Source organism: Lichtheimia ornata (genome assembly GCF_029851405.1).
Source record: "Lichtheimia ornata isolate CBS 291.66 chromosome Unknown scaffold00014, whole genome shotgun sequence".
Classification (NCBI taxonomy): Eukaryota; Fungi; Mucoromycota; class Mucoromycetes; order Mucorales; family Lichtheimiaceae; genus Lichtheimia; species Lichtheimia ornata.
The window spans coordinates 414875-438717 of record NW_026695334.1 but is presented as its reverse complement, the minus strand read 5'-3'; the positions used below and the strand labels follow the sequence as shown (position 1 = coordinate 438717).

General features: G+C 43.7%; 8 protein-coding genes and 1 non-coding gene across 9 annotated transcripts; 4 read left to right on the top strand and 5 right to left on the bottom strand.

Moving 5' to 3' along the window:
• Nucleotides 1–256: 256 nt before the first annotated feature.
• Nucleotides 257–3061, bottom strand: O0I10_004120 (uncharacterized protein; the record flags this gene model as incomplete). Its single annotated transcript, XM_058484183.1, has 16 exons — nucleotides 257–377; nucleotides 430–494; nucleotides 552–630; nucleotides 689–807; nucleotides 859–965; nucleotides 1023–1185; nucleotides 1247–1461; nucleotides 1524–1659; nucleotides 1728–1795; nucleotides 1847–1971; nucleotides 2026–2137; nucleotides 2194–2479; nucleotides 2538–2654; nucleotides 2715–2783; nucleotides 2853–2983; nucleotides 3046–3061. 16 exons carry the CDS (start codon nucleotides 3059–3061, stop codon nucleotides 257–259), a joined length of 1929 nt encoding a protein of 642 aa, XP_058345171.1.
• Nucleotides 3062–3464: 403 nt separating this feature from the next.
• Nucleotides 3465–5781, bottom strand: O0I10_004119 (uncharacterized protein; the record flags this gene model as incomplete). The annotated part of the gene is made up of 10 exons (XM_058484182.1): nucleotides 3465–3812; nucleotides 3871–4043; nucleotides 4109–4283; nucleotides 4369–4559; nucleotides 4619–4778; nucleotides 4842–5071; nucleotides 5135–5228; nucleotides 5284–5365; nucleotides 5426–5569; nucleotides 5636–5781. 10 exons carry the CDS (start codon nucleotides 5779–5781, stop codon nucleotides 3465–3467), a joined length of 1743 nt encoding a protein of 580 aa, XP_058345170.1.
• Nucleotides 5782–6237: 456 nt separating this feature from the next.
• On the top strand, nucleotides 6238–7521 carry O0I10_004118 (uncharacterized protein; the record flags this gene model as incomplete). Its single annotated transcript, XM_058484181.1, has 3 exons — nucleotides 6238–6738; nucleotides 6808–7136; nucleotides 7206–7521. 3 exons carry the CDS (start codon nucleotides 6238–6240, stop codon nucleotides 7519–7521), a joined length of 1146 nt encoding a protein of 381 aa, XP_058345169.1.
• Nucleotides 7522–8739: 1218 nt separating this feature from the next.
• O0I10_004117 (uncharacterized protein) lies at nucleotides 8740–9242 on the bottom strand (the record flags this gene model as incomplete). Its single annotated transcript, XM_058484180.1, has 2 exons — nucleotides 8740–9084; nucleotides 9141–9242. 2 exons carry the CDS (start codon nucleotides 9240–9242, stop codon nucleotides 8740–8742), a joined length of 447 nt encoding a protein of 148 aa, XP_058345168.1.
• Nucleotides 9243–13814: 4572 nt separating this feature from the next.
• Nucleotides 13815–14358, bottom strand: O0I10_004116 (uncharacterized protein; the record flags this gene model as incomplete). The annotated part of the gene is made up of 3 exons (XM_058484179.1): nucleotides 13815–13927; nucleotides 13992–14200; nucleotides 14261–14358. 3 exons carry the CDS (start codon nucleotides 14356–14358, stop codon nucleotides 13815–13817), a joined length of 420 nt encoding a protein of 139 aa, XP_058345167.1.
• A 1403-nt stretch (nucleotides 14359–15761) lies between these two features.
• Nucleotides 15762–18444, top strand: O0I10_004115 (uncharacterized protein; the record flags this gene model as incomplete). The annotated part of the gene is made up of 4 exons (XM_058484178.1): nucleotides 15762–15768; nucleotides 15848–15871; nucleotides 15929–16003; nucleotides 16058–18444. 4 exons carry the CDS (start codon nucleotides 15762–15764, stop codon nucleotides 18442–18444), a joined length of 2493 nt encoding a protein of 830 aa, XP_058345166.1.
• Nucleotides 18445–18679: 235 nt separating this feature from the next.
• O0I10_004114 (uncharacterized protein) lies at nucleotides 18680–20369 on the top strand (the record flags this gene model as incomplete). The annotated part of the gene is made up of 7 exons (XM_058484177.1): nucleotides 18680–18706; nucleotides 18783–18966; nucleotides 19030–19151; nucleotides 19213–19401; nucleotides 19462–19540; nucleotides 19604–19745; nucleotides 19802–20369. 7 exons carry the CDS (start codon nucleotides 18680–18682, stop codon nucleotides 20367–20369), a joined length of 1311 nt encoding a protein of 436 aa, XP_058345165.1.
• A 70-nt stretch (nucleotides 20370–20439) lies between these two features.
• On the bottom strand, nucleotides 20440–22361 carry O0I10_004113 (uncharacterized protein; the record flags this gene model as incomplete). The annotated part of the gene is made up of 6 exons (XM_058484176.1): nucleotides 20440–20587; nucleotides 20651–20986; nucleotides 21052–21146; nucleotides 21212–21301; nucleotides 21366–21525; nucleotides 21601–22361. 6 exons carry the CDS (start codon nucleotides 22359–22361, stop codon nucleotides 20440–20442), a joined length of 1590 nt encoding a protein of 529 aa, XP_058345164.1.
• A 1152-nt stretch (nucleotides 22362–23513) lies between these two features.
• Nucleotides 23514–23585, top strand: O0I10_004112. Its single transcript has one exon. It is a non-coding gene; the product is annotated as a tRNA-Gln (tRNA).
• Nucleotides 23586–23843: the final 258 nt, after the last annotated feature.

Here is a 23843-nt window from a genome sequence, read left to right as displayed (position 1 = left end):
CTCCTCCTCCTCCCCTGCATTGCAAAACCAATCCAGCAGCCATACTCGTATATAAAATCCGTGTATTGATGTAGTTGTATTTGTCATTTCACACCATTTTTGAATCGTGTATCGTACTCGTGACAAGGTTGATTTTGGTGCTGCCGTATTACTAATGAATACATACATAATGACGAAATATCTATAAAAAAAAGTAGTTACATACATGTCTCATCACTGTACATTGGCTTCCTGCATACCTTGGTATACTTTCAAATCAAATCATTCCAAATCCCTCAGCATTGCTTATGCTTGTCAATAGTCGCTCACGTAATTTCTCTTTGCTATTGTACTCGCAGAGCAGTAGGACATTGTAACAGGTGTGCGACGTCGGTAACCTATCAAAGATATGAGTCTTCGTTTTGATTGCTTAATAAGCATGCATTTTACCTGTCAGAATCTGCTCCATTCTTTGCAATAACAAACTGCAGCTTGCCTAATCCTCCTATCGGGGCCTAAAAGATATATAATGTCAATCAACATGGCTATCCAATGGATATTGCAAAACTTACTCGATCCGATCCGGTCGCAAAGAAAAGTAGTTTCTTTTTCTCTTCATAGCTGAATTCATGGACAATCTCCCAAAAGTGCCTTTGCAAAACACAATCAGCATTTGTTTAAACATTGGAACAACATACTTGTTACCTACCTTATTATAGGTGAATCCTTTGTCCATCCTCCATCATACACGGTCGATTTCTCAAGTGCTTCAAAGTCCAAATCAGAGCTCCCGCATATCAGCTGTTCAATTTCCTCTGGTCGAAAGATCTGATGCATGATTAGTATGTCGTATCGATGATCCATGTAACAGCAACTTACATTGATGGCATTGTCGTGGCATAGCAATTCAAATCCTTCTCGAAATGCGTCAAACTCCTTTTGTATGGATTCGTTTAGAATGAACTTGGCATATAAATCGACAAATTCTATGCAGGGTGGTTAGTCACTATCCCAATCATCACCATTGGATGCAATTCTCATACCATGCTTATTCTCGTTGGTGAGCTTGATTTCACCACCCATAGGCTTGAGGTCGACCGTAAACACGTGGCCAAACGTCTCCATATCCACTTGGAATGATCGCTCAAACTCGGCTTGTACGTCTCCTTCAAACAATAACAATCGCTCCAATCCACGTGCGAGGCTCTTGATGAATAAAAAGCGATTAGCTTTTCATATACATCATTCACCTATCGAACCCACTTACCGGATCCAATTGCTTCAAATCTTCCAATCCAACCTCAACGCCCATCAATTTCTTATACAATGCAAGAGGTAAATGCAGGTCGAGAATGACGCTGTTGTATACGGCCAAAGCAAGGAGCAATCCAGCCAACTTGAACTCTGCCGTGTTTTCACCAGTTTGGTTTGGATTTGGCGTGAACCAATATAATCGTGACTCCTCGTTCATGGTAAACATGCCTACACAATGCCAAGTTAAACTATGTATCACTTTGATCCCCACATTTGCTCACGGTACGTACCATACTTTGGATCAAAGAGATCACGGATGATAAGTTGAAAAAACTCCTTCTGTACGCCTCCTTCATCCACGCCTTCCTCGCCAACAAATTGAACTCGTAGTTGCTTTTTGAGATCATGGATTGTCTTTTGTTCGAGCTATCATCATCATCATCCATCATCAGTCACGTGCTAAATGAGCGAGAGAGAAATGCATCCATGCGTACCTGGTGTAACGTATCGGAAATGATATGCTCTCGTCGGATGCAAAGCACTAGATACGGGCTATTGACACCTAATGGCAAAGATTAGACATACCACTATTGAGGATTGAGATAAGACATACCAGCGAACAATGCACGAAAAAAGGCATCTTGCAATTCATGTCGCATTTGAAAGACACTTTCCACTTTAAGGATATCGGCTTTGGCAGTGGCGTTCAAAACGAAGGGGTAATCACAAAAAGAGAATCTACCTCATCAAAGTTAGTATTCCATTACCCCAATTCGGTATTCGTGTACTTACCCTTTGCGTTCCTTGTAGTTGGGTATATCGACCTTGATCTCAAGGTGGTCATTGATAGCATCATTGTAAAAGCTGGTATAATCGACAAAATGGCGTTGCTCGTTGAGACGATCTGGGGATAGTGGTGGTATAAGATGGCTGATCAAGTATTCGAATTTCAAGGCTTACATAAGATGGCAATGCATTTGGTGACATTGATCACAAGGCTGTCCTGATACGGTGACACCTTTTTGTCGGAAATGGTTGAGCGTTGCGAGAGCCGTGCATGAATGGCCTGATGTAATATATCGAGGAGATGCATAAACAAAGCTTGATGATCCTTATCGTCGTCATTCGTAGGTTCAATCAAATTTTGCACAAGGAGATCTTGATGCGGTTGTGATAGGTTGGTGATGGATTCACATAGCTCCGTCAAGAGATTGTCGCTATAGCTGGGATCAATGAATGATGGACACTAACCCCTTAATGAATCAATAAAAGATCCTCCACAATCAACATGTCATTGTATTTACCTGGAATAAGATGACAATGGCGTGGATTTGTTCTGATGCATGCTCATCCATACTGTGTCCACAACGCAAAGTACTCTGTGCAATCCCGGATAATCGTTTGAGAGCATCTCGTGGAAGCTATGTACGCTGTATTAGTACCTTTTCATACCGGACCAGTAAGACTAAAGAAGTGCTCACATCGTTTTGTATAATGTCGAATGCCTGCCTTGCTTGTGCTTTATCAACCGGACATGGCTGTTGATCGACCTGGTAGTTGAATAGCCAATGACCCTGATTAGGTACTCCCTTCTTTGTTTTATCGTCCAAGGACCTTACTGATACGAAACTCTTGGCAAGAAGGTGGACATTGCCAAATGCTAGGAACAATCGATTGACAAGGGGAGTCCAGTCGCTGGTCGCTTGACACCGAGCATTGAGCATTTGGATCACTTCAAGGTCGACGGATACTAGGAACAAGTCAATACAAGCTATCCACGATGCCCGATTGGCCAATGACAACGGGGTTTACCTGATGACGATTTCATATTGGCAGTGAACAAGGAAGAACAAGAGAAACCACAACGACGACAATGACACCGCTCCTGTAACACAAAAGCAGTGGTCCCTTTATGCACGCTAACGAGTCATCAGGCTGATCATGTAAAGCAATAACAAAAGAATGCCAATAAACCTACACACAGCATGTACATGTTTATCATCGTTATCGGATTTCTTTACTATAAACGTTACTTGATTTTACTACTATAAAGCGAATGGGTCACATGACTTGGCGATCACCTTTGAACGTGGTAGTAGTGGTATGGGGTTTACTTTTAATCAAGTGAAGATAAGAAAGAACTATATTATTATACAAGGAGGAGGAATACAATGTGTGTGTTGGATGATAGAAATAATGGGGTGTGAGATGTGATGAGTGATGTGACAAGTCTAGTGCATCTTTGATGCTTGGATTTCCTTGGCCTTCTTTGTAGGATCAACCAGGGCAAACCAAATAATGGTACCCATACCAATAAGAGCAGCAATGATACAAGCAGCCATAGCACCCTTGCCCTTGGCAGTAAATCCATCGTAAATAAGAGTGACGCCGCTGGGTGCACCCTTGAGATCAAGGCCATCTTTGCCAGCACCGTTACCAGTGGCTGAAATACCTCCTGCAGTACACAACTCCTTGAGTGAATCGGGCAAGGTCATTCGTTGCTGGGCAACATCAGGAGCTTCGATCATAACAACAGCAAGACCAGACTCCAAATGCCATTCAATATGACAGTGGAAGAACTAAATCCAATCATCAGTATACCTAAACCACTTGCACTTTGATATCAAGTACACATACCCAAGCACCAGGATTATCGGCACGGAAACGAATAATGGCAAAGCTTTCAGCTTCTACTTGAACAGTGTCACGTTGAGCAGGATTATCGAGTACCCAGTCAACGTTGCTTCGGTTGCCATCGAAAACGCCCTCTCCACGTGCAACAATTTGGAACACGTGACCGTGCAAGTGGACTACATCATGGATGTTGTTAGTGTACCATTCTTGAGCAATGCATGAGATATGAAATGTTACTTACAGGGATGTGCACCAGCATCCAAATTGTTCAAAACGACTTCAACCATGTCCAAATGACTGAGAACAATGGCACGAGATTGGGGTCCATACACTTCGGGACTCATTGCATATTCGCCTTGCGAGAGCATCGTGTTCAAAGTAGGTGTCTTAGGTGCCAAATACGGTAAACCATTGAACTAGAGAGAGAGGGAGAGAGATGATGGATGATGGATGAGTCATACATTTCATGCCATACATACATACATGCATCAAACGACTTACCATTCCTCGATTGATACCATCAGTGCACACTTGGAAGTCAATTGTCAGGTTGACCTGATGATCGGGTTCAACAGCAGCGGCAGGTTGAAGAGGATACAAATCGATATCAGTGAAATTGGAATCCATGCCGACGTCCTCACTTTCAGCAAAGTTGGAATGGCTCTCGTCATAATACACGGGCGAAACGAGGTCTATCATTCTCGTGTTATTAATCATAGTAGAAGATAACATAAATAAAAAAGTGACTTACTGTATTTGAGGTCCTCTGGAAGTACATCGAACATGTCTGTATCCATGTCGGCGTGGAAGTAGTAATTGGTGTCGGTGGTGTTCTTTGCTGTTACCAAGACCGATACACGTTGAGCAGCTGTAAGATAAACATCCTTGACGGTCTTGCGTTGTGTATCAACCTAATAAACATCGAATGTCAGCAAGAGTAGCACAACAATGAGATTAGAAAAGGATCTACATACACCATCAATTTCGATAACGTCAAGGTCGTGGCCATCAATGCTGACATAAAACATCGAGAAGGCGGACATGTTGATGAGACGAAGACGATAGGTCTTGCCAGGGGTAAACTTGAAAGTTGAGTTGACATTATCCCGAATGATACCAGATTGAGGAACAGGCTCGGCACCCGTGGGGTTGTAGACATTCAAAAATGTGTCAAGACCTGTAGAACTTTGTTCATGGTACCAATCTAATAAAGATGACAATGATGAGATTCAATGACCCTATTCAATGCAATCGTCATATGACTTACCGTAAATAGGAACGTAAATATCCTCATCGTATTGATATGCTTCTTGTGCAGGATGCAAGATAAGCGGAGTACGCAAACCATCCATATATTGTCCCTACAATCCTTTGTTAATATAAAGGGAAACGGTTTTCATATGAGTAAAGACATACCATATAGTGGGAATGAAGCCAATAGGATCCATGTTGGGTAATGTTGAACTCGTAAGTGAAATCCATGCCAGCAGGAATAGGGCTAAGGTGACGATAACCTTGTAAGTAATCAAAAAGGAATGCATGGTTTCATTGTACTTACCATTGAGTGACCATGGAAGGACCATCCATCCATCCAGTGCCATTTTGGAACATGCCGTGGGCGTGCAAAGCAGTGGGTTCATCCAAGCCATTGTGAGTGTGGATCACCAAAGTGTCATTTTCGTTGACTTCAAGAACCGGTGGGCTATGAAGATGCAAATACCAATTTAGCCTTTTGATCTTATGAAGCAGCACAACGAACCAAACTTACGGCCATGTATTGTTCACACCAATCACTCGACGTTCAAAAAGACCATCCGGGTTGGCAGTAGTGTAAGTGATGTTCCACCAGTATTCGACACGTGCGGCATGAGCAACTCCTGCTGCAAGCAACAACAAAGCACCACCCAACCTCATGACTTGAAAGATAAAGAGGGAGAGAAAGAGAAGAGAAAAGCGGTGGATCGATGAGAGTGGTGTTGTTTGTTTTGCCCTTTTATGTTGATCGGACAAAAGAAGGTTCCCGGAATGGGGTGTTGCGCTGAATAGGATTATCAGATCCAGAGTGATGGTATCAAAAAGTCAAAAAAAGATCGGACGGGGAAAATCTCGAATGATCTGATAACAAAAAAGGTGAAATTTTTATCAAAGTCCATGTTGTGTGTGTGTGCGTGCATTGTAGATCAGGGCTCTCTTGATTTTCGATCTGATAAACGGGTACACAAGGATTGAGCAAAACGATGACAAGTTGGGGGGACCAAAGAAAAAAAAACATGATATAATAGCTGATGTGCAATTCCACTTACCTTTCTTCTTTCCTTGCTCACACCCACACCCACCCACACATCAATACCACCTTTCCATCCAGCCGTCATGTCGCAGGATCTCTTTGATGTTCCCATTTTCTTCATTGTCTTTCGTGAGACAACGGAAGCTGCCATCATCGTATCGGTGTTGTTGGCCTTTTTGACTCGTATGTTTGAAAAGGGTACTCCCACATATAAGCGTCTTCGCAACCAAGTGTGGATCGGGAGCGTCCTGGGCCTATTCATTTGTGTGTGTATCGGTGCTGCCTTTATTGCTGTATGGTACACTGTCCTCAACGACATCTGGGGCAATTCTGAAGACATTTGGGAAGGCGTATTCTCCTTGATTGCTACTATTATGATCACCATCATGGGTCTGGCTATGCTCAAGACTGAACGTATGCAAGAAAAATGGAAGGTCAAGCTCGCCAAAGCACTCGAAGCTGGTGCTCTAAAGAATGCCAAATCCGGTGGATGGAAAATGAGCTTGCAACGCTACTCGTTCTTTATCTTGCCTTTCATCACTGTTCTTAGAGAAGGTCTTGAAGCTATTGTTTTCATTGGTGGTGTACGTTGCTATTGTTGTTGCATAGATGCCATTTATTCAACAAGTTGTATTAACATGTATCCTATATAGGTCTCTTTGGATGTAGAAGCCAAGTCTATTCCTATTGCTGCCATTATGGGTTTCATTTGTGGCTGTTTGGTTGGTTTTATCATCTATCGTGGTGGTAACATGCTTCGTCTTCGCTGGTTCTTCATCTTCTCCACCTTGATCCTTTACCTTGTTGCTGCTGGTTTGATGTCCAAAGCTGTTGGCTATTTCGAACAATACGCCTGGAACCAAGTCATTGGTGGTGAAGCTGCTGAAGAAGGTGGTGATGTCATTGCATACAAGGTGACAACGGCTGTCTGGCACGTCTCTTGGGGTGATCCTGAATTGAACGTTGACACCAACGGTGGCTGGTATGTAATCCTTCATTCATCCTCGTGAAAAAAGACATCTTGCTAAAAGGGCATCCTTGATGTGTATAGGCAAATCTTCAATGCTATCCTTGGTTGGAACAACACGGCTACTATTGGAAGCATCGTCAGCTATTGTGGCTATTGGATCATTGTCTCGCTTGCCTTGATTTACATGTATTACAAGGAGAGAAAGGAAAACATTGCCAAGGCCGAGCGTGGTGAATTTGGACAAGACACTGACGGCGACCTTGCCTTGGAGAATGCAAGACAATACGTTGATGCTGAACAGGGTATCATTGTCGGCAAAGAAGAAGTCGATGAGGAACGTGTCATTGCACAAGGCGGCGTTGAGAAGCCTCACAACACTACTACTGATAAAGCTTAGACATAATGCACTTTCTTGAAGAAAAAGACACCCTCTCTACACACATACTGTATATATTCTGTTATTCCCTAATACTTGATGCTATTCATTTACTGAACATGGTCTTGTGAAATGTCTGCAATGTCGACGTGTGGGTGGGGGGATCAAAAGGAACGAGATAAGAAAATCTACTCTATGCCGCGCGCACATGGGAAATTTGACGTCATGTGCCTTTACGTGTTGCTCTCAATGATAGATCATGTGCCTCAAGAGCAGCAACTAATCCCTCGGCTACAGTATAGACCCACCGCGGTTGTTGGGCAGGTGCGGCAATGGATTGACCGTTGTACAATAGAAAAAATTGACTATATTCGGATGTGCAACCATCAAAGAGCAGCATCTGATAAGGTAAAATACAGCTGAGCGGATCCCGGCAACCTACAGCTCTTGACATTTATGGGCAAATTTTGCTTTACGCTCTTTACATCTGATAATCTGAGATTTTCATGCCTGCAGGCTGATCTACTTTACACTCTTCTTTGGGTTACGCTATATGTAACATCATCCGGCCGCGGTGAACACGGAGATCAGCTGGGTAAATCATTCACAATAACATCAACCTTTCATTCATATCTTAATCTTGTGTACACCTCTATCGACCTCCCCCCCCCCACAATACGCGCAATAGTGATAAAGTCTCAGGTTTCGTTCATTACCGGGAATTGTGAACCTCGGTAGAAAAACATCGGCACCGTGTCCCGTATTATTAACGTCTTTCTTTTTTCCCACAACGCACCATGTCACATACCACCCCACCATAAGACATCACGCCATTCAACACAACATCGGGTGTCACAACCCACTGCCATGGATACTTTACATGGGTATCACACGAACAATGACCGACATCCTTTGTTTCTAGTCAACACCTTTACAAGATATCGGAGCTCCCAAAGAAGATGATCAATTTGACAACGCGGTTTCATTCTTCCTCCTTGTTATCAGATCCAACAATGAAACATGTGCTGGATCAGATCAAAGAGGTATTACAATTCATTCATTCAAGCTGGGTGTCATTGTTTTCAATTGTAGTACACTTGTTTCATCGATTGGGATTTGGAACGCGGATCGATCAAATCGCACACACACCCACACACACTTTTACCTCCACAATTCTTTGTGCCCCATCTGATCTTTTATTGTAATACTACTGGTATATGAGAGAGCAAGTTTTACATATTAGAAATGCTTCCGAAGCTCAATAAAGAATGCACTTGAAGGATCACGTAATGCGTCTGGAGCACCAATCTCGGCAAGATAGCTATCCACAACATGAATCTTTTGCGTCACTGTCTTTGATCGGAATTGTTCGTTGCCCTGTAGAAACGTTGCAAAGTCAACAGCAATCTGCTTTTGCGACTGTATAAACGATTGCATCAATTGCCCAAGCAATTCCTCGGCCAAGTAATATCGCCTGGTCTTTTCCATGGCTTGTCGCATTGTCTTTTTTTCGTGTTGGCTTTTACATGTGGTACTCAAAACAAGCTCATCATCGGTTGTCAGGACAATAGGTGCTTTGCCATCCTATTGCATGTCAACATTGCCTTGTCGTTTTGTATCAAAATAGCTTTTTAACCTACTAGTACGTCTTGCAAGTGCTTTTTGATATCCATGATTTTGGAGTCTATCATGGACGGTTGCATCAGCTTTGCTAGTATTTCGTCATTATTATCGAGCTGCATTGAAAAAGTATTATCCTCGGTAGATCCGGGTTGGTGTGATTCAATGTTGCTTTTTGCAAAAACCAACACGGGTCCCTACGCCCTTTATAAATGTGGTGAATGGGTAAAGGGACGCAATATATGCATCATCGTGCATATTCAAAAGAAAACAATGGGGTAAGCTCACACACGCATACACGCATACACAACCCCCAAAACAACACCATTGACCAATAGCTTTCGCTTATGGGCTATGTAGAGTTACTGTTTTCGGCATGCTATCTCAAGCGAAGAACGTCTACTGACACTTTTGTTTACACTGAAAGATCCCCATCAATGATGGATGATAGTGTTTGCTATTGTTGGGTTGGTTTGTTTCCTGAGGCATTGACGGGGCTGGTTGCTTTTAGGGCCATTTTTTGGGGTATGGCATGCACTGCGTATGAAAACAAGCAGCTGATCAGCACTTGGCATATGTACATATTCGTTTGCGCGGGCAAAGCATTGTTTGTATCGGAAGAAGAAAGCTAGCATTATATATGGAAATAGGTCCGTGTGCAATGGAGCACGTGGGTTAGCATGGAAGGATCCAAGTAAGCCACTACGAAACATTTGGTATAGGCATTTCAATTATCCGCGTCGCAGATCTTGCATTGACTACATGCTTGTGCTATCAACAATACGCTTAACGTTAGCTTGTTCCCCCAATCACAAGCATGCAGCTATTGATTTCGCAGCCCTGCTATCAATCAACGTATGCGATCTCTCACACTGATATTAACGTCTGGATCCCATGCAACAACACGTCATCCCTTTGATACCCGCATCATCCCGCGACAAGATCCAAAAGATACATGACCATGAAATCCAGTTGACAAGAAGAAGCAAGTAGCACCATCCCTTTTACAAGTTGTATCTACCCCCCTGATCCCTTATCCATGCATTGTACCATAATAATGCCAACATTCATATCCAGAGGAATCCTTCTGTATTGTAGCAAGTTGATACACGTAAATAAAGCTGCTTCTATACAATGGCTATCCACTGTTCACGGGAAAGGCTGCAAGTAACTTGAGACAATGGAGTAAAGACCTTGCTGATAGCAGCTGCTGTTACGTTTGGTCGTGGTAGAGTGAGAGTACAAGAGAGCGAGTGATGTAATAGAGTGACAAAGTTATGAACGCTGTTTGAGGCGATGGAACAGAGACCTTGCTAATTGCAATTGCTGCAATGAACGCTGCTACGATTGGCTGTAGTAGAGGATTGTACAAGAGAAGGTGTAGTGTCAAGAAACGCGAGTGTTGTTGTAGGGTGCACACGCCATGGACTTGCCATTCAGTCAAGACAATCGGATCAAGAGAGTTGTAGGATTGACATAGTGGGTTGAAGCAGGACAATCATACGCAGGTAGTAGATGTACTTGGAATGGGCCACCAAGTGGGAATGGGAGGAAGAGGGAAGAGGCTGAGAGTGAAGGAGTGGATATTAAAATGGTTTGATCTGATGTTGAATGATACTTCTTTGTTTGAGCGTATCTCAGTCAAATCCCGTGGGATCAAGAAAGTCGAAGGATGGACATAATGATGGGGGAGCAGGACAATCGTTTATATGCATTGGATTGGGCAATAAAGGTGAATGGGAGGAATGGGCTATCAAGTAGCAGTTTACAAATAACTATTCAATTTGATCATTCTCATTTTGGATGATGTTTCTGTGTTTGAGCGTTTTTCAGTCAAGTCCTCTCGAATCAAGAAGCTCAATGATGGGAATGATGGGCTGGAGTAGGACAAACGTTCACATGCATTGGGTTGGGAAACAGTGCCAGCTTAGAGGAAGTGGTTGTTCGCCGGCAATACACGCACTCCTACTGAATAGTGTAAAGTAGCATGCATGACCCTTCCCATCCTGCATGATAGGCTGTGTTACACAAACACACCCCTCTGCAACTATGGCTCTATTGTAGTCATATTACTTGACAATGGATAAAGAACTCTTTTCATATAGCATCACGCTTACAGCATATGTAAAACATAAAGGTGCCTGTATCTCTAAACTTTCCAATCAAACGTGGGGTCTTTAATAGAACAGTGTTGCTCGGCGGGGTGAAAGCGATCTTGTGTCAAGCTATGAAGTCCATCGTGGCCAATCCCAGATTTCGCAATGTCGCTACCAGCCAAACTGGATCCGGTGCTCAACCTCTTTCGACGACGACCAAAAAAATATTTTTTGGGCTGTTTGCGACATTGAACGTGAAACTTTCACACAAGGTGCTGTTGGCCAAGCCGAGCACATTGTTCTATCAAAGACCCCACGTTTCATTGTAAAGTTTGGAGATACAGGCACCTTTATGTTTGTAAGCGTGATGCTATATGAGAAGTGGTCTTTGTTCATTGTCAAGTAGGTGGACCCTGACAGTGCAAAAGATGCAGAGGGTCGTGTTGTGTAACACAGCTACGTTTGCATGAATGAAAGGGTCAATGTATAATTACTTTATGGATCATCTAGGAACAGGCATGTATTGCTAGCTAACGGCCACTTTTATCCAATCATCATCGTTGCGAGATCCACTGCATGGGAACGATGCCCCTGCTCTAGACATTCATTTCCATGATTAAAGTAGGTTGATCCGAGCTGATTTGATTGAGCTACGGTCAAAGAGAGATTACATCACTCTGGACATAAAGCACGCTCGATGTAGCTCAACCGATGTAACCTTGTGTGAGCGTAACTCAACCAAATCAGCTCGGATCAAGCTACTAGAATCATGGAAATGAATGTCTGGAGCAGGAGAATCGTCCACCAACAATAGAATGCACAAAAGTTGTGAATGCACAAAAGTGGCTATTAGCTGCCAATGTATGACATGAAAATGAGGGTTGCGTACCTGTCATGCATGGTCCCTGAAGTCCAAACTTTTTAACCCAGTTACACAAACACGTCCCTCTGCATCTTTTGCTCTGCCAGGGTCCAGCTACTTCACAATGAACAAAGACCACTTGTCATATAGCATCACGCTTACAAACATAAAGGTGCCCATATCTCCAAACTTTACAATGAAACATGGGGTTTTTACTAGAGCAATGGGCTCGGCTTGGCCAACAGCACCTTGTGTGAAAGTTTCACGTTCAATGTCGCAAACAGCCCAAAAAATATTTTTTTGGTCGTCGTCGAAAGAGGTTGAGCACCGGATCCAGTTTGGCTGGTAGCGACATTTGCGAAATCTGGGATTGGCCACGATGGACTTCATAGTTTGACACAAGATCGCTTTCACCCCGCCGAGCAGCGTTCTTCTTTAAAAACCCCACGTTTCACTGTAAAATCTTGAGATATGACTGTCTTTATGTTTTTACTATGCTGTAAGCGTGATGCTATATGTTGAGTGGCCTTTGTTCATTGTCGAGTGGTTAGACTTGACAACAGCCAAAGACGCAGAAGGACTTGTTTGTGTCACAAAGCGAGAGCTGCTCTTGAAGCGTCAATCCTATTGGGGGAGTCATGCATAATGGACACTTCCCCTGCCTGCCTATAGTGAGGTCCGCCTATGATAGCCCGCATGGAGCATGGCTCATTCTTATACAAGGCTGCGTATGATAGCGTTAGCTGAAATCATCATAGGTAAACATGGTATGTCCATGCACTGATGCCACATCGCATCATATAGCTCTCTCTTCTTTGAACATAAAAGCATCTCGATACGATGATGTAAATGACCCCAACTCGCTTTCCGACATTCATATTTCTATTTCCCCTTTTAATCCAGAAGCCGACAACCGAGTGATCCTCATCTACACATGTGAGCCGATAGCACGATACCTTTCTAAGTGCTATGTTGAATCTAATTCATTCACTTAAAGAGTCGAAGAGTAGCATATGGTAATGTGGATGTTTATCAAGTAAATATTATAAAGGTACAGCATTGCAACTTGACTAAGATACAGGTGAATCACATAGAGTCCATAGGGATAATTGTGCCATTGTATTCTTGGTTGCTGCCGTCATACACATCTTCATTCATGGTTGCAAAATAGCTGCTGCATGCATTGACACGAATGTCGTAATATCATCCATGTGGCAGTAAAACATGTTCGTCAACGGCCATTCCAATCCATCATCGTCCTCAACCGTACAATATAATATGATCCATCCTTCCTGCTGGCGACGCGGCAAGTAACCAGCAACATTCCAAAATACCTCATCCCTGCACTTGATTGCCTCCATCCCATCATAAGCATTACAAATCCAATATATAGGTTGAAAGAGCCATGTGATTGCTGCTTCCTTTATTCCTTTTCCATCCTGCTGCTGATCTATCTCTTTCTTGGTATACGCCTGATCCAGTCAGCAAATGGCATCCCGACGACATGCTGTATACGGGACGCCCAATCCTGGGTTTCCGGAAGATCTTCACACAACGTCGATGTAGGATGACTCTTGGTCCACAAGTCGCCAGCCAATATAAGCAATTGGGTTGTTAGTATTGCCAACTATCCGCTCCTTGATGCCAAGGCAACGATAATCATGATGCTTGGAGGCAATCCCTATTATATACAGGTTAACAAATGCAATGTCCATTCGCATCCTATGTTGGTATACTTACTTCCAATCCTCAGGCCAATCATCCCATGCATAAATTGCACGGTCAAGCGCCACACGTGCTTCTAGACGCACACCAAAGCGCCTGATGGGAAAACCCTCAAAGGTTGCATCTAGGAAACTCTTTAAAAGAAGATAAGCAAATACTCTATAGACAAACATACATGATAGTTTTACCTTGAACCCTCTGAGGTGTCCTTCCTTGATCTTCCCCAGGTTCAATAGATTTGCCATTACGGTCTTGGTGGGGTGAGTGGTTATAGAACGGCACCTTCAACTTGCCATAAATTTGTGCAAACGTAGCACCGAAATACCCACAAGGTAGGCCATCCCTTGCATGTGTTGCACAGCCTTCCAAGTGCTCAAAATGCAAGAAATGGTCCATTCTATATGATACAATCATGTATTAGCCTATAGGTGAATATATGAAGTAATGGATAATATACCTGGATTGGCACCGATTCTCCAAAGCATCATTGCCAAAGTTATGCTGCATAGTAGGCGGCAAGTATGAAGCCGAAGGAACGCCCACAGCAGAGTTCATTGGTATTGCACCGTACTTGAGCTCGTATGTCGACATCCGAAGGGACAAGCATGCACCAATGGCCCATACCCCATTGCTGTCAAGTATGGGACAACCTTCTTTGGACGTGCATTTTCTTTTAACACCATGCGATAGGGGTCCACCTTTAGCTGACACGCAACCATCCTTCGGCTCTAGTACAGGTGTAGGATCGAGACGATGGGCTGAATCGGAGCAATTGTGAACAAGTGAAAAGTGTTTTGGAAGTGTAGGAGAGTTAGAGAGACGCGATGCCTCCAGGTGTCTCCAAGGTGTTCACACTCCGCCAGGGCGTCCAAGGCTACTTCCTCAGTAAATAAATGCTGTCAGCAGGAAGGGAGATACTACAAGATTGGTGCTTATGATAGTCCATATGGAGATTCTTACATATTAAAGACGCGTCAAAATGCATTACTTGGCCATCCTAACCGAAGTACAGCCAATATGTTGTTAATCCTTAGCGTCAAAGTAGGGTAAAATGGTGGCACGACAACCACGCCAGCAGCATTAGGGAATGTCCCAACACCCATCCTTTAGTATAGCTCTCTCAACATGCAGCCCATATAATGATCACTACATTATGCACATGCAATCCAACTCAGAGACATGTATGTAGTTGTGTGGGTCATGAATGTGGGCAGAATACAGTAGCTGTCGTTCATTTTGCAGAAAGATGCAATCTTTTTGGTAATCGGCCACGCCGCTCCACAATTTAATTTTTCGCATGTGTTACCTACCACGCACAGAATCCCAACTCCACCACTTGAATAAGCTAAACAACATCTATAATGCTCAAAGTTGACGTATGGATGGCATCTATAAAATGATTTTCGAGCACTGGTAGTTGTTTAATGGCACATAGCTAATGCATTAGCAGTAACAACAGCTACATGATGATGGTAGCACTGATGCAGCATTTTCTCTTCGGGATGACGATCTTGTTACACGATGATCTCATAGGGTTAGCGGCTTGAAGGCTGCCTGTATTTACCAGCATCCTGTATGAAAAGTATATACATAGGCTCTAAGCAAGGAGAACAATGAATTGAGGAGTGACCCATTACCACTTACAAGAACCATCCCCTTCTCCTTGCTTGCTCGCACGGTAATAACGCACTTGTATTGCAAATGTGTATGCGGCTTTGAAGCAACAACAAAGACGTTAGCCTGTTTAGGATTAACAGCGTGCTCACTCGATCAAAAAAAAGCTGCAGTGTTCACATTGTGCTCGTAAGTTTTGATCCCGCCTTTTCATTTCCAATCCAAGCGTGCGGCTCTTTCCTTTTCATCTTTTTTTCTCCCTTCCCCTCTTTCCTTGTCTCAATTACCACCTACCTTTCATTGTATTCAACAACCACACACTCATTATTTCAACGCACCTTTGAATGCCAGGTAAAAAGATCACTTTGTGGGAAAAATCAATCTCATTCGTATCATGGTTAACATTGTTTGTATTCTTATCATTGTGCAGATCCTGACCCCATGACTCTACCAGGTACATTCATTATCAGTAATACACATTGACGGCTTTCTTACGTATCATCAACAACAGATATCGACCGCCGTAGTCCCTATTATGTGCGTGTTGCCGAACCTCCCCCATCGAAAAGAGCACCACCTTCATCAGGTTAGCTTGAGCCATTACATCGTAATTTGTCGATCATACTCATATTGTTTGTAGAGGGGGATGCTAGCTCCGATGATACTGCCACTGAAACTACCCCAGATGAAAATTCGACACCATCGGACGAGAAGCAAGCTACCACTCCAAAAGATGAAGCACAAGCATCACCTGATGATGGTGGATCTTCCCCTTCAAGTACTCCCGAAGAAGAGAAACCTGATACATCACCAACGGATGAGGATACGGCACCAACAACAACAGCTGATGCTCCAAAAGATACCACGACACCTGTTGATGATAATGGGGATAAAAGTGATGAGCAACAACATGAGAAGGAAACAAAGGCTGATGCCACCCCTACCGAAACGAATGATGCTGACGCACAGACACCAGCTCCTACAACAACCGAAATAGAGGAATCTGATTCGACAACGAGTGCTCATGGTGGTGGTGAAGAAACGACCACTGCTATTGAGGATGGTGATGATTCTACAACAACAATGGCAGGTGGCGAAGAAACAACCACTGCTATTGAAGAAGGTGATGCATCTACAATAACAATGGCCGATGAAGAAACACCTACTCCTACCGAAAGTGGTGCTGATTCTACCATGGCAGATCAAACGCCTACTCCTACAGAGGATGGTGATGCTGCAACGCCAACAAATGATAACGTTTCAGAGACATCTGGTATTCCATCGGAGGAAACATCAACTATGGAAGATGTCTCATCAATGGGATACCCTTCTGAGACACCTGATATGTCATCAATGAGTGATCAACAACCATCTGCAAGTGATAGTTTCAGTGATGGCACTCCCGTATCAGCAAGTGATAGCGCAATGAATTCGTTACCAGCATCCAGTGGTGCGTCATCGGCAATGATGTCTGATCCTGCCGAAAGTGGTGCATCAATGGATAGTAGCAGCGGCGTGTCAGCATCAAGTGAACCCACGAGTGGTGTTGATCCTGCATCTTCTTCAGCTATTGCTTCCGATTCAATGGCATCAGGATCATCTCAAGATAGTAGTATGGATCAAAGTAGTGTTACCCAACCAAGTGAGCAACCTACGCAACCACCATCATCACCACCAGAGTCCACCACTACCCAACCCCCTGATACAACGACTCCTGAACCATCACCCGATACCACTACGACAACTCCTCCACCCACCACAACCACGCCTGATCCAACAACTACAACAAAGGATAAGGATGATGATCCTACAGTGGGCATCCAGCAAGCAATGACAACTCGAACATTTTCCATCACCTCTTCAACAGCAACACCCTCTTTGGTTTTGGGCCAACAAGAATGTGGCAATGACCCAGTGGCTATGGATGGCAGATGTCCTGATGACTATTTTTGTAATGCTGCTACACAAGCTTGTGTCCAACTCAAAAAGCTTAGTGATCAGTGCTATGAGGACTTTCAATGTCAATCCACCTATTGTGGTGATAATGGTACTTGTGTAAATGCTCCCGAGCATCAAGATGACCAAGCATTATCAGGTGGCCAAATTGGTGGTGCTGTAGCTGGTTCAGTGATTGGCGCTTTGGTCCTTGTTTGCCTCTTTGTACTTTTCCGAAGACGATCCCAAGCAGCTCGACGACGACAAGCACGCGAACGTCATTTCAATAATTTGATGCAAACCGAAGAAAACATGGCTATGGGTACCGATGGACCACGCAATGCTCGTATGTCCAAATACAACTTTTTGGCGCAAATGATGGGATCCTCCACACAACATTTGCCATCCACCAATGTTGCCAATCCTGCTCCTGGTGCTGGTGGAGCTGCTGCTGCTGTACCCGAAATGCAACAATATCATCATCATCCACCATCACCTCCACAACAACAACAGCAACAAGCCGTCTATAACAGCTATGGTGAATGGGTAGGCGGACTTGGTGATCATAGCAACGACCAAAATTACTATGCTACGATCATGACAGGCCCTGATTGCAACCATTCAAGATCACCTATCCCACCACCACAACAAGAGGATCAAAATTACTACGCCACTGTTATGACAGGCCCTGATTGCAATCATTCGAGATCACCTATCCCACCACCACAACAAGAGGATCAAAATTACTACGCCACTGTTATGACAGGCCCTGATTGCAATCATTCAAGATCACCCATTCCACCACCCACGGACTATACACCTGTTACTCGTGAACCAGGTGTTGTTGCTGCAGCTGACAATCATTATCAACAACAATCCTCCCAACAACGACACATGTCCTATTTGCCACAGCTTAACCCTGGCCCAGTAGCACAACAGCAACCTCCTCACACCATGGACTCGAATCCTTTCAGACGCACTACACAAGAACAGGATCTGGCATCCTACGCTTTGGCTCAACAATCGGCAGCCGCACATCATTTTAACCAACAGCAACCTCCTTCGTCCAACCCACAATACCAATATTTTTAATCCCATTCTTTCGTTGTCGATTTTGTGCCATTTTGTACCATACTGCTTCGATGCAAATAAATAGACTTAATTGCACTACGTGTTCCAACCAACATCTTTTATATATATATATAACATGATAATGATGTGGGGAACTATAGGAGGTCACGTGCTTGTTATGAAATGTCTGGATTCTTGTTCATCTCCGGTGTTTCACAGAGCTCTTCCCTTTCATTTGCACATATACACACATACCATGGCTGACACTTTAGCAACCGACAAGGTACCCTCCTCCCACCCCCCCCCCCAATGCGACAATGCTATCATATAGATACGATCCTAAACTTTTTTTCGAAAAGGAATCTGCCGAGCATCAGCAACAAGAGATCGAGGTCAGCCATGAGTCAACAGGTCAAAAGCGCAAAACAGACGATGAGTCGACCGATCAACCAGCGCAAAAGCAACGGCGAGTGAAGAAGCAACGTCAAAAGGATTTCCGTGATACCAATGATCTCGATAATGTGGAATACGTTATTGAAAATGGTATGCAACTTGTTGGGAGAGCAGCTTTTCATGATCGGGCAATCTGACAACATAGTACCCTAGGCCTGCGAAAGGTGAAGCCATACTTTTTTGAATACCGTGCCTATGCAAAAGGCCGATGGATGAAGCGAGAGATCTTGAACGTCTTTAAAGAAGAATTCCAAGACCGTGATGAAAAGTATTATGTAAGTCAAAAGAGGGAAGGATTATATATGTATCCAGGCAACGAACTCACTCAATGTTTAGCGTCATGCCATTGAAACGGGATTGATCACTATTAATGGCGAGCGTGTTCCTCTCGACTACGTTATAATGAACAATGATATCCTTGGTCACAAGATCCATCGTCATGAACCTATTGTCACGGCTGAATCGATTGATATCGTACATCGAGACGACGACCTGCTTGTGATTAATAAACCTGGCGGTATTCCGGTAAGTTTGGAGCAGTAATACATGATGCGCAAGGCAACTGATCTTTTGAATCTTAAAAAGGTGCACCCTGCTGGTCGATATAGACACAACACCGTCATCCATGTGCTACGTAAGGAGCTTGGTGTGTCTAGATTATACCGTAAGTGTCACGATCCTATATATCCTAGGGTTCACTTTTTCTCATACATGGGGGTTCCTGTAGCTGCAAATCGCCTTGATCGACCCACATCTGGACTCATGCTTATTGGCCTTAATTCTGAAAGGGCAAGACAATTTGAAAGCCAAATGGTACAAGGCAAGATCCAAAAAGAATATGTATGCCGAGTGGTAGGTGAATTCCCAGAGTAAGTAACAAATAGATTGGAGGGATGATCAACATGCGCTAACTTTTTTATTCCAGGGGTGAAATTACATGTGATGCGCCTATCAAGACTATCTCCTACAAGCTTTCTTTGAACTATGTCCACCAAGATGGCAAGGAATGCAAGACCGTTTTTGAAAGACTCAGCTACAATGGCAAAACAAGCGTGGTTCGTTGTCGACCCAAGACGGGAAGAACGCATCAAATTCGAGTCCATCTTCGTTACCTTGGATACCCTATTGCCAATGATCCTACCTACAGCGATGATCAACCATGGTCGCCTTTGATGGGATATGGACAAACATTGGATGATGAACAAGCGGACAAGGTGGTGCAAAAGGTGCTTGAGGCTTCCAAATTTCCGGAAGGCATGTGGAATGACAATGACAAGGAGACCACTGATGACAAAGTCAAGGAGGAGGAGGAGGAGGACGATGAAACACCCAAGGCACAGAAACCTCGATGTAAAGAATGCGGGCTGGTCCTGACAGAAGAACCAAAATATAGAGAGCTCAAGATTTGGCTTCATGCATGGCGTTATGCGGGTGAGGGTTGGGCTTATGAGACCAAGATCCCTGATTGGGCACAAGAATCATTTGTAGAATAGATTTCATCTTCATGTACTTTTTTTTTTTCCTTTTTGCAACAACAACAACGAAAGCAACCTTGTTTTTCATTTAATCGCATGACACATTCAACTTTTGCTTTGTCTCAGTAATAAGCTCATCTACATCATTGTCCTTTGCATCATTCTCTTTGGTGGGGGTGGGAGTGGATGATGGTTCTACGCTTGCAGTTTCTTTGGGCGTAGCTTGATGCATGGATCTACCATAGAGTTTTAAATGAATTGCATGGATCATTATCAATATTCGTTAGGGTGACACTTACTGAGAAGGATCGGCATAGTGTACGGGTTCGCCCACAGGTGCCATACCAAGCATAGCTTCAGGTGTAATTGGCATAGGTCTTGCACCTGCACCTGCTGCCGTTGCCACAGCTGCTATACTTGCTGCCATAGTTCCAGGGAGTGGTTGAGGAAAGCCGGCTGTCATGGGCTGAAACTCTCGTGGTGATCTAAACATTTTCTTGCGTGCCGTTTGGCTCTTGAGCTTTTTCTGAGCGGGCGAATCAGCAAATCGCACTTGCAACGGTGCCGAGGAACCATCCACGGTGTGGCCATTGAATTTTTCAATGATAGCTAAAGCTGAAGGTCGATCTGATAATCTAATAGACACATTCTCCCCCCTATGAGTATACGTACAATCCTATTCCAACTTTTCCAATTTTACCTCGCAAATCCGACACCTCGACTAATACCCGATCTTGGATCACGTAAGATTCTGTTAGACACGGTCTTGTATGGATGAAAAAGTGCTTCGAGTTTCTAATACATTGGGTGATGGTATGAGTATACTTGTTCTCTTTTTCCTTTACCCTTTGATCACATACCTGCTCAGTCATATCCAATGGGAGATTTGAGACATAAATGTTGGTTGAACCTTCGTCTTGCAAACTCTTGAGTCGGGAGCTGAATGATTCCTAAATGGTGACGAGTGAATAAAGAGAGAGACTTTGTGAATAGTTGGGGGGGAGAAGAGCCTACCTGACCCACTCTGGCAAAAGAAGCTTGTAATCCTTTCTTGTTGAGCTCATTGATAGCCTTTTCACAATCCTCTTCCTTCTCATACATTGCAAATCCATATCCTTTGCAGAGACCTGTTTTTTGATCAATCATAGCTTTGGTGGATACAATGGTGCCAAATCTAAAATTGGGTGTGTGTGTGTGGAGAGATCAGCAAGCTTGTTGTTGTACCTGAATCGGGGCGGGGGAAACTTACTCTTTGCATAAGTCTTCGAATGTTTCATCCGTGATGGACTCCGCTAGACCACGTACATAGACGTTATGAGTATGATACTGATAGTCTTCTTGATGCCGTTTATCGAGGCTGAAAGCACTTGGCATATGATGATGATGATGATGAGGGGGTGAACCAGCTCCAGTTAAGATTGGGGATGAAATATGCAATGGTGGGAAATGATGCGGTGGTGGAATCATGTAAGCAGCATGCAAAGGAGGTGACAATGTGATATTGCTGTACTGGAACGGTGGACTGAAAGGCGGACTTGTTGGGTTTACAGGTGGTGATTGTGGATGCATAGCAGGTGATCCTGGATAACTGCTGCCATCTGAATAATATTGAAATTGTGGACTCATTGGATACACGTCAGGATAAACGTAAGCAGTTTGATAGGGTTGATGATGATGATGATGATGATGTCCTGCTGCTGCTGCTGCTGCTGCCACATGGGGTGGTGGTGCTGCTGGATGCTGCTGCACGTGAGGAGGAGGAGGGGGAGGGTGTGCAACATAGTGAGTCGTTGCAGTGCCACGTTGCTGGTCTTCATGGTTGTTGTTGTTGCCTCGTACAAGATGCTCGTACATTGCAGGGTCGATGAACCCACTTGCATAAGGTGGATAAGGTGGCGATGTCGGTGTCATGAGTCCTGTTGCTACGTGTGGATGGGTGGGTGTCTTCTTGCTGTCTTTGCTCGTATTCTTCAAAGATTGACAGCGAACAGCGTTTGCTGTGGTGATCATACAAGGCTGAATGCCAAAAGAGACTGAAACTCGGTACAAGGTAAAACGATGGAACTCCAACTATAAGCGATGACGATCAGCATAACTTCCAATGCACAACAAGATAAGCATAATCGTATTACAGTCTCTACGCAAAGTGAATCGCTTTACTTGTTGTCGCAGATGTCAGCCGTAAAGAGTACCGCGTGGTTGACGGTGAGGAAGAGAGGGATGAGCTTAATAAAGCTACAGCGGCGTAAGTTAAATGGCCGCTACGAAATAATATGCCTACCATATCCTTATCACCCACTCACTCATCTTTTAGCTCTTGTCTTTTTGTTCCTTGTTTGCTATCCCCTTTCTTGTTACTCAACAGCTTCTTCGTTGTATCGCTTCTGATATTCAAATACACCTTGCCACCTTGACTCTTTCATTTTAGTCTTGTTGCCTTGCTATCGTTTGCTTGCACTTGAACCTGCATCTGCCAAGCCAGTCAGTAAACTTCATATGCAGGTGACACCACCTTCCTCTCTCTCTCTCTCTCCTGTCAATTAATGCCAAGATGTATACCATTCTACCACTCTCCCCTATCAAATGCACTGTTCCTTTATCGCCAATCATAGTGATCAGCTTTATCATCCATCTCATATTACTCGTATCAAATTACCTCATGTCAAGGAATAGATACATAACTGATTTGGTCAATAACTGGCGTTGATCCATCGCTTGAACTATATATCATCCCTTAAAACATAACAACCCCCCGAAGCTTCCATCGCCTATGCTATTTTCACGGTATAAGTATGGCATCACACGCTTGTTGATGCTATGATTATCTTTTACATTTGCACATTTACATACATGCGCTATGCACTTTGACAATAAAGGTACATGATGCAACGAACACTGTTTAAGGGGTATTGTAGAAGACCGCCGCACTTGGCGACCTGCTGGCATGCCACACAACCCCGACCAATGATTTGAAAACTTGACTTTGATATGAAATTGCTGCACACTCCGCTTCCTAAAAACCACGACGTCTTCACCAATGGATCCCCAAGTACCTCCGCTACAATATGGTACCAAACACGAGGGGTCAATTAAGACATTTTGCTTTTCTAAATATGGAAATTTTTTGCGCTATTATGAACCAGGGGTGAAACCAAACAAGAGGGTCTTGTGATGTAATGGTTATCATACAGGACTTTGAATCCTGTTATCCGAGTTCGATTCTCGGCAAGACCTTGAGTTGCAAATCACTAAGATGTGATCGCTTCAATCTTTTTTTCAAGTTTGGATTGAGTCACGTGATCTTTTCGTTGATATTTTGGATAGTGAGAATTGCTATTGTTAGGTGTCCCTATGTCCACCTTTTTTTACCTTGTTCATAAGGATACGTCTTTAAGCATTCGATGCACATGAGTAGCTTGCTCAGTTAATATCATTTGCCGTGGTGGTATGCAACATTGTATTCTCAACAACGTAAATAGTAATCACACGCCA